Source organism: Haemorhous mexicanus, chromosome 5, assembly GCF_027477595.1.
Source record: "Haemorhous mexicanus isolate bHaeMex1 chromosome 5, bHaeMex1.pri, whole genome shotgun sequence".
Classification (NCBI taxonomy): Eukaryota; Metazoa; Chordata; class Aves; order Passeriformes; family Fringillidae; genus Haemorhous; species Haemorhous mexicanus.
In genome coordinates, this window is record NC_082345.1 from 31,433,607 (window position 1) to 31,443,842 (window position 10,236).

At 46.5% G+C, this 10,236-nt stretch overlaps 1 protein-coding gene across 2 annotated transcripts in view; it reads left to right on the top strand.

Moving 5' to 3' along the window:
• Window positions 1–6,422, top strand: part of NTN4 (netrin 4) — a 47,837-nt gene extending 41,415 nt beyond the window's left edge. For both annotated transcript variants that reach the window (XM_059846750.1, XM_059846751.1), the window contains exons 9-10: window positions 897–1,067; window positions 4,709–6,422. In XM_059846750.1, the coding sequence (XP_059702733.1) occupies window positions 897–1,067; window positions 4,709–4,845 (308 nt within the window). In that variant the 3' untranslated portion in view covers window positions 4,846–6,422. The remainder of the gene's footprint in view (window positions 1–896; window positions 1,068–4,708) is intronic.
• The last annotated feature ends 3,814 nt before the right edge of the window (window positions 6,423–10,236 follow it).

Consider the following 10,236-nt stretch of genomic DNA (forward strand, 5'->3'; position numbering starts at 1 on the left):
TGTAGCCCTGGATTAGTGATATTAGGAAAAAATTTGATTCTGCTCTGTTTTGCTTCCCAGCCACGATAGTAACTGTGTTTAATCTTGCAAAAGATAAGAAACTGAAAAAAAAAAGAAAGCCACAAAACCTCCAAGTTCATAAATCTTATCTAAAGTGCACTCAGGCTTCCCCCGCTTTCATCAGTCAACATGTGAAGGTGTCAGCTAAACTAGAGAGACAGATGAATTACGGGGCTCATCAGGAGCTCCAGGAGGTCACACTGTGAGAGGCTGCCCTGAGCTTCCCAACGTGAGTGCTGAATAAAGCACCCCCAATATGGGGATTCCTACCAGTATAGGTTGGGTGGAGGAACTGAGCCCTGAGCCTCCACCACACAGGGGCTCAGCAGTGGAGTGCCAGGTGGTAGAAATGTGGGTATGAGTGAGCTCAAAACACTCCCTCATTTGCCCCAGTCCCCACCAATGTCTGGCTCTCCTCCACTGAATTTGGATTTGGCAGCTCTGCAAAGCAGCAGGACTGGCACCAGGGTGGGATGAGGCTGAGGCCAGCAAAGCCTCCATGTCCATCCCTAAATCCAGTTGATTTCCAAAAGAGATAAGGAACACAAAGGGTTTGTTGAACTCTGGGGGAAAATAGGACCTCACACTCTCATGGCAGTTCCAGGGGCCATGGCCAAAGCAACTGACAGTATTTCTGCCCATGTGTGTGGGGATGTACCTGCTTCCCAGCAGCTGCTCTGATCCTGGGCTCCCCAGCAAGGAGCACTGGGCTAACTCCACTGTAACAAAGCACTTGTCCTCACTGCTTCACCCAGACACCAGCACTAGACCAAGAAAAGAAAAAGAGCCCTGTAAATAGTTTGTGTATTCCTGGTTTTGAATTCCTGTGTTCCCAGTGATCAAGACAAAGATCTTGTCAGCTCATGACAAAGGCTCCCATGCAGAAGTCAGTGTGAAGATCAAGAAAGTCTTGAAATCTACAAAGCTGAAGATCCTCCGGGGCAAGAGGACACTCTACCCTGAATCCTGGACTAACAGAGGCTGCACTTGTCCCATCCTCAATCCTGGTAAGTTTGACTCCCTGAACAGTACATCCCCACCACATGTACACAGATTTCATTGCAGCTCCTCTATCCCCTCATAGCAATGAGCCGGGATTGCAGCCCAGTGCTGATTAAAAATTATTGTCTGTTACATCACTTGGATTCCAACAGCAATCTCCATCAAATTGAAATTTCATAGAGAAAAACTTGGTTCATCCTATAGGTGTTGAAACACACGGTTCTCTTTACATAGCATAGTATCAGGCTTTCAGTTTTACCAGTCTCTGTTCCCAGAGGGAGGAGGTGCACACCATGCCACAATAAATAGCATGATACATCTTTCAAAGCTAAAGCTAATTTGAATCTATAAAAATTTATGTAAATCTAATTTGAGTTGGGATACTGCACCGAAGTTCTAATCTAAACCCAAGGGAAGACTTCTCTTTGAAAGTAACACAAATTTAGATCTACAAGATTTGGAAGAAGTTTTCTTATGCAGTGAGGGGAGAGCTCCACAGTTTTTTCCCATCTTCTTTCAATGGAGTATAAGCAACAGTGGCTAAACAGTGCATGCAGCCTCCAGTATGGACAAGGACATGCAGGTTCAGGAGTTTCTTCCACAGAGCAAAACTAAGCTCCAGCTGACCCACTTCTCTTTACAACTCCAAGATAAATGAGCAGTTACCAACTAATTCAAATGAAGCACTTTCTTTCTATAAGGTGGAAATTTCCACTGGGAAATTGGCAATGGAAGTATTGATGTAGGTGCTGAGACATCCCTTTCATGTGCAGCACTAGGAACTAGGGGGGACAGGGCTGTCTGTGGGGCTGGGCTGTGCAGAAAGGTTATTCTGGTTATAAAGGTTATGAGGTGTTTGCAGCCTTCTTTCATGTCCTCAGGAGTGACTGTCTGGTTTTGAAGGCAAGCTGCTGTGATAGCACAGCTGTAGCTAGGAAGTCTTGTCAGGTGCAAAGGTCAAATGAATCAGCAGCATTAGGTAGGGCTCTGCTGTTTAAGTGCAGTAAGACTTTGGATATTGCTGGAGCACCATAAATCACTAATCAAATAGCCATAGCTGGTGTATTTTTCCATATGCAATGAAAACTCGAGCAAGAAAGCCCAGATGCAGCTGCCTTAATATGAACCTGAAGGAATGCAATGGAAGCTGTCCAAAACTGAGCCTGCAGGGCAGCCCCACACCTGACACCCGGCTTTGCCACTCAACTAACTTCAGAGGAGCTTCACTGATTTTCCCAAACAGATGAAAAGACAGCATTAATCACAGAATCAGTGGAGGCCTCTTAGACAACAGCAGAAAGGGGGAGATGCAACTGTCTTTAGTGACAGTCCAGGTGTCTGACACATCAGGTGTTAATCCCTTGTTACTTCCTTGCCAGCTCTCATGATTACACTGCAAAGCTTAGTATTGTTTTGAAATGCAGCTGCTAGTCCCATGAGTATAAATTAGTCTCAGCTCTTCATGTTGAAAAGAAGTTTGTTGCTAATAGGAAACTTGAAAACATCCTTTGAGTGAATCTTTAAGATTCAATGATGTCAAAGAGGGAAAAAAAATATTCCTGATTTTGTTTTTTAATTCATTAGATTCTTTAGCTACCACATTCATTTCTGATTGGCTTGCAGTACAATATTAGCAGATTCAACCCTCTATCACAGTAAGAGCTTATGGCCTACAGGTGAATAAACCAAAACCAGCTGGATGAAAAGTCAAGATGACATAAAACAATTTTCTGACATACAGCTATAATGGAAATCACATTTTCAAAAACATAGAGGAGATCAAAGATAAACGTAAAAGTAAGACAGATGTGTTTTTATACCATTTTACAGAAGTAAAGGAATGCCAAAAGGAGAGTAAGCTCTAAAAGGCTCTGACAAGGCAAAAAAACCTGTAAACATTTATCAGATCTCTGAGGGCTATTTTCAGATGAAAAATGTGCTTAAGTTCATACAAGGGGAACCCTTTCACCACCCTTGCACACCTTCTACTTCACACACACACACACACACACACACACACACACACACAGGCAGATTCTGCTTCTGGGGGACACTGAGCTGAAAGATCTAAAGGTCTCACCTCTTTGCAAGGTAACAGGAGCCCATCCCTTCCATGGCTCTGCCAAGCACAGTCAGAGAGGCAGAGAGCAGCCTGCCAGGGAAAACTGCACAGCCTCAAGTCCTGGCTTGTGGCATCTCAGTCATTTGACTCATTTTAATTTTACAGTTCTGTAGCATCCGGTTGAAAATCTAGAAAGCCCTACACAGTCAGCAACCACGGCAATATTTGCTTGCTCTCTGAGTGTGCTACATACCACATTTCTCTCTCAAGGGAAATAAATCTAGGAACCCTTGAAAAGTGATATTTTTAACAGCAGGATTGATTTGGCCAAAATTAATGTCTTTTGAAGGGCAGTGCTGCCACACACCTATCCTGTGTTTACTTGGCAAAAGAGAGGATGTGCGTGCCCAAAAACTCAGATAAAGTAGAAAGCAAATTGTATTGCTTGACCTTTAACTTGAGAGGCACCCTCCTTTTATTCTGGACTGCAAAATGGAAACCCAAGACAACACAAGCTTCAGCCAGGATGGCGTGGGATGGCTGAGAGCACCTGGGGAAGGCCCATCTCCTGTGCCTGGTTTGTACCAGAGCATTGTGCTCCCCAGACTGGTGCAAGAAGGAGTGGGTACAGGAGGGGTCTAATGCTGGCTGTACCCTAAATGTGCTGCAGTGACATGCTGACCCTGGCAGGGAGCTCCTCCTGCCATGAAAGGGATTATACTCCTTATTATCCCCATTTATGTCACATTTGTGGCCCGTTTAGGCTGTTTGGATCTGTGGCAGTGTTTCTTTAGCTAATTCAAGCCAAAGGCTTTGCTCGGTCCCCCTGTTTAGTTGTTACCTGGTTCCAAGCACTCTTTGAGTCGTGTCCTGAAAGCCAAGCACAGACATGGATGCCTGAGGAAAGGCCTGCAGCAGGGCACGACAGGGACACACTCCAGCCCTTTCTATCTGTTTCTGGACAACCAGTTGAGGCTTTGACAGACCCTGCTGTCATGTCTAAAACATCTGGCAGAGCCAGAAATTAGCAGTTCTTTTCAGTGTGACAGCCACTCCTCCAGGCTCTTCTAGGGTACTGCTGCCTGCACATTTAGTGTTGGCTCTCACTGGGGTCTGGTGAGAGTCTGCCTCCAAGGGGCCACTGGCCACTCCGAGCAAGATACCAAGCACTGGACTGTCCTGCACTGTTCCATTCCTTGAATTCACTGAACTGATCTCCAGGCCCACATTTATTCAGGGAGAAGTGAGGCAGATGGCTGCCAAATGAAGGTAATAGCAATTCCCAGAAGAGGTGTAAAAACTTGCAGTGCCACCCCCAGAGTTCAGCTTTCATTTATATTTAGAGGCTCATAAAGTCACATTTTGTGTGCTGCATCTCTCTGTCTGACAGGTAGCCACAGGAGTCATTTTGCCATAGATACAGAAAGAGCTATCGATATACAGATATATATGAGAGCCTATATATAAATATTTCTTTGTGTAAGTGCTTTTTTGCATGGGGCTAGATATCCAGGCTGATTTGCAGCTCAATAGGCCTCCTAAGCATGGCACTGTGCAGTCCCTGACCATTCTGCTGGTTTGCAGGCTTGGAGTATCTTGTGGCAGGACACGAGGACGTCCGAACAGGCAGACTCATTGTCAACATGAAAAGTTTTGTCCATCAGTGGAAGTCAGCTCTTGGAAGAAAGGTCTTGGAGATTTTGAAAAGAGACTGCAACTAGAGGTGTGCAACTGCCTAGGGCATCTCTTTATGCACAAAGTGCAACAGCCTCCACAAAGAGAAGACCTCTAGCATGAAAACTGGAATGTAAGAAAATAGTGCCAAAACACATAGTGAGGCATTCAGAGTTGTAGGCACTGTCTAATTTAACCCTTTCTGGCCAATGTTCTTTCACTTGCCTATAGCTTCCTTGTCAGGGCCTCACCCTGAGCCCTGCTCATTGTTATGTTGAGGGAAACAAAAGGAAGGGTGGTGGATGCTTGTCTCGCTCTGGTGCACTGTTGGAGCAACTGGCATGAAGCCACTGATCACCCAAGACTAAATTGCCACCCTGGAAGAGCTACTGCTGAGAAGCAAAACGCTGCCAGTGCCACTAGTGTGCATCCTGAGTGACTTCCAGGGGCTCCCAGAGGATGCTGTGGGGAAGGCAATGGGTAGGTGCTGCCACCAGCATGGCAATGAGAACCACTCTTTAGACACACCCCCTTACAGGTTAGGACATGGTACCTGTCAAAGAGAACTGGGTGCCACTTGCTTTTAACCTGTTTGCCCTGCTGAAGGTTTCAAGGGCTAGATTCTCTGCTGATGCTGCTGAAGAGAGAGCTGCTGGAGTGAATTGAATCCCTCTGCCTTGGCACAGGCGTGATGCAGGGCAGAGGCCAGCTCTCCACCCGCTGCATGGCTGCAGAGAAGAGCCAGCTGCAGAGGGTGCAGTGAGCTTTTGTCCTTGAAGTGTTAAAAAATGAACCTAGCCCTAGTGTAAATATTTCATTGTATAAAGCACTTTACTACCTGCCACTTCACGGTGCGGGAAGTCTAATTGTGTTGGGGAAAGAAGAATTTGAAGGTGGCACATGAAAAAAACTCCCTGAAACAGAAGCACTCCTGAGGACCCGCCACAGTTGGACAGCATTAACAGTATAAAGGGAATGGCCAGCCTGGCACTGGCCACTCAGAGTATCTGAGGATGCAATCTGAAAGATAAAGTATTTGCACTGAAGTCCCAGCTTCAGACCAGCACTTGGACCCCGTGGGCAGGACTCCAGCAAGACTTTGCTAACTGAGTGGGGAGAAGAGACTTTGAGATAAAAATGCAATCGCAGGAGGAGAAAAACTCCAACTGTAGGAAAAGGAGTGGATGCAGAGAACAGAAAGGACTTACATTCACATATCACAACCCAGCGATTCATGGTGGGCCTGGAGTTTATTTTATTTTTATGTTAGTATTTAAAACTGAACATTTTATTTGTTTTCTTCTGTGTTATTGTTTGCAATATATACAGTCATTATACTCCCTCATTAACACCAGTATGAAATACAGCACAGTTTACTGCAGTTTTCAGCACTAAAATATATCCTTTCTGTAAAGCATCCTTAAACCACATTGCATAGAGTGTATTTTGTTCATGAGTGTCAGGGGAAAGAAGATATACAACACCAGAAAAGTCACTAGTCTACCAATCCACTTTACGTATGTATTTTTCTTTCAAGGTCCTGTGGACTCACAAAAAAAAAAGATGCTATTTTGGTAATTTGTTTTTGTATCTCATGTATGTAATAAATATAATATGATTTCAACATCTTCTCCTCTTGTTACTGTTTATGCCAATGGCAGCAGGGTCTTCATGCCTGCACAAAAGAGCACAAGCAAAGACTGCACTGGGTGAGGGGAAGCTGCCATGGGGGATATTTTCGTCACTGGTTGGGGGGTAAAATGCAACCCGTGGTAGAAAGCAAAGTAGCATGGATGGCTCACAAAAATCTCATTTCACCTCTTGTTTTTGGGAGGTTTATAAGCTCTTCTCATAAGAAGGGGAATTGTACCTAAATATTTTCAAAGCTGGCCAGATCCTTGCCTCCACACAGTCTTGAAGGCTGAGCTGCAGAGCAAGTACTTTTAAGAAGCAAGTCGGGGATGGCAGAAATAAAGTTTGTTCCCTACATTTGAAACTACTAAGGGGAAACAAAAGGCTGTGGGAAACAAGTGCTGTGGCAAAAGGTCTACAAAAACACTGCAGAGTGAAGTCAAGCATCAGAAATTAGTGGCCAGGGGGTCAAGGCATAATCCGCAGTGTGGGCAGCAGCTCCCCAGGTGGGTGGTTAATCAGTAACTGCAGCAGCACCCATCTCCCTGCTGGAGGAGAGTGCAGAGACAGGCTCCTCTATAGAGGCACTCAGAGACCAAGAGCCTCCAAGAGCTCTGTTTTGATTTAAAACTGTGACTTTACCTGCTTTAAACATTTTTAGCTTCATTTTACTTTAATGCCACTAGAAATACATTTGTAGTGGTTAGTTGATTCATGTGACTTTGTGAAAGCTGGAGGGTGTGATGTGATCCCACTGTCCCAGCCAGCTCAAGCACTGTAGTAAACCAGGATGGTTTTATTGGCAGTGCTGCTTACAGCATCTTGCCTGACTCCTGTCCTAGCCTTGGGCACTGATGGTTTTGTGGAGAAAAGGGGTGAACTTCTGAGGGATAAATCTGCCCTTGAGAAATTTCTGTCAGGGGATTTTGGCTGGAAGAAGTGTCCTATTATGAGGAGCAGATGAGATGGATATCAAAGAATCATATATCAGTTGGGTTGGAAAAGACATTTAATTCAAGCTTTGACCAATCACCACCTGATCAGCTAGACCATGGTACTTAAGTGCCATGTCCAGATGTTTTTTGAACACCTCCAGGGATGGGAACTCTGCCAGCTCCCTGGGCTACCCATTACAGTGTTTAACATCCTTTCTGTGAAGGAATTCTTCCTCATGCCCAACCTGAACTTCCCCTGGCACAGCTTGAGACTGTGTCCTCTTGTCTTGTCTCCTTGCAGGTGGTTGTAGAGAGAGAAAAGGTCTCCCCTGAGCATCCTTCTCTCCAGGCTGAACAATCCGAGCTCCCTCAGCCACTCCTCACAGGACTTAGCCTCTAGACCTTTTCCATCCCTCTTTTCATATGAGATCACAAGATGGCCAACCAGACCCTCCTTAGCAAGAAAAGCTTCTTTGAACACTATGTCTTTGCAGCTTAGTGAGTTAATGGAAGCAGCCTGCCTGGTTTGTCTGTTTACTGCCCTCTGTCATGTATGAGAAGAGGATGTCTGTCTCTGCCCACCTGAAGAGTAGATGTGTTGCTTGATGATTCCAGAAGTAGCAGTGCCTTGACCAGTCCTTCTGTGAGACAAAAATCAGTGGCAGGAAAACCAACACAGTCATAATCAAAGTTGGCAACAGCATCCACAGAAGGGTCTTTTCTTCCAGAACTGCCCCACTGATGCAGGCAAAGCTGGCAGCTGAGGCCAGGCTGCCCTTTCTGGATTGTGCTGCTTCTGTCAAGAGGTGAGTGCTGGATTTTCAGGACCCAGAGAAGGGGATTGCCACTGTTCTCCCTAGAGCATTCTCATGCTGTCCTTATGCCTCACCTGCACCTAAAGAACAAGGACCTCTCTGCTGCTGAAGGAAGCATGGTGGAGTCTTCCTCTTTCCAAGGCTGGAGACCAGATGTAAGCAGTGGCCAGGGATCAGTGATAGGGGCTGGGGCTGCCTGCCAGAGCCCTTTGCTCCTGGTTGTCTGTCAGCACTGCAGGAGTGAGTGGTGTTGGTTACCTGGGCTTGGCTGGAGGAGGTAAGGCAAGGTAAGGTGTGTTGGAGCCAGCTGCCACCACAGCACTGAGCCTGGCTGTCCACAGAAATACAGCCCCTCCAGCACAGCAACACCTGACCCAAACCTGTAATCCTTCAAGGCACTCACAGGACACCTCTTTCACTCTTTCTGGTAGACATCAGCACTCCACTCTCTGGCACATGAGCTCTCAGCAGGTGCTTTGGCACAGAGAAGGGAACACCTGGCCCCAGCTAGTTTTCAATGCTTCCTTGCACTCTCTGAGGCAAATCCTGTGCCAAAAGCATTATCAGGAATAGGCACTAAGCCACTGTGTCTTTCTCCACTGTCCCCTGCCACCACTGCTACCCGTGGAAGAAAGCAGAATAAGCCACACAGATCTGTCCATTGGTTTTCCCTAACCTGAAGCTTGGTTCTTGGAGGAGGCTGTACTCAGAGACATCCCACATCATCCCTGAGAGCTGGCCTTACACCACTACCTGGATGCAGAGTGAGTCTGTGAGTCTTCCCAGTTGTGCAGGGCCTTTGTGATGGGTACCTCTGCCCAGCCCATTCATCAGGAAGCAGGAGGTGATTAGTGAAGCATCTGCTGTCATTCAGTGAAAGACCATTTTCCTCTTTGGATCACCTCAAGAGACACTAACCACACCTACAGGCTCTGAGTGCAAGGAGGGCCAGCAGAGCAGCCACCTGCAGGCCCAGCCACATCCATGCCTGCAGCAGCAGCTGGCCACAGGTCCCCAGCAGCATGGCCCCCTCCCCTAGGAAGTGCTACTGATGGGAGCCTCCTCATGCCAGGCCAAGCCCTGTCGGGCTACAGAAGTGCTGTGCCCTCCTGCCATGGTGAGAGGCTGGAGAGGACTCAGGGCTGTGCTGCCTGCATGTGCACAGGGCCACCCAGTCAGTGGCTGCTCGCCCCTGAGGAATGCAATCTCCCAGTTACAGTGGAAAATTACAGGCATGTTTAATATAGTTGCTCCAGCAGGCTAAATCTTCTGGGATATGATCATGTTGCTGAAAATGACTGAACATCTGGGACTACAGGCCTGCCTAAATGGAAATCTGGGCTGGTATGGGTAAACATAACAACTCAGGAACAAATAGCTAGAGTGTACTTTTTTTTAATCTTTATTTTTAGTTATTGTATTGACTTCAATATCAACACAGGATAGAATAAACATCTCAAAAATGTCCAGTGGCTGCTGCCTCAGCATCCACAGGAGCGTTCTCTCTGATAAGGCTGGAGGGGATCAGCTGTCTGTGGGCCTTCTGGGCTGATGTGTTGATTTTTGATGATGGTGTTTCCAAAGCATGCTCTTACCAAGGGGTCACAGTTTCTTGCTGCTCTTTTCCCACAGTTCAGCACAGAAACTTCATGAATGCCTTGTATTGCTTCAAGGGAAGGCAGTGATGCCTCAGCAAGACTCAAAGGCTGGGAAATACACTATATATGGGAAACTTGTAGGCATATTGAAAATGTTAGCATGGCCAAGAGGCCAAAGTGCTGCAGCAGGCACTGGGAGAGCCACTCTCTGTGTCTAGCTCATCTCCTCACTTCTCCATCACTCTTAGGGGTCCTTTGAGCAAAAATAAGGCTGGGTTGCTTAAGCATGTGATGCATCACTGGTGTGATGCACCCATGGGTACGCTTGAGCCCAACCAAGTCCTGTAGCCCAGAAAAATGTCATCATGCCCAAGCTGTGTTTCAATGCCATATGCAGTTCTAGGTCTCTCCAAGTACTACCTGGACACTTTCTCAGCTGTAGAAGATATGTAAAATAA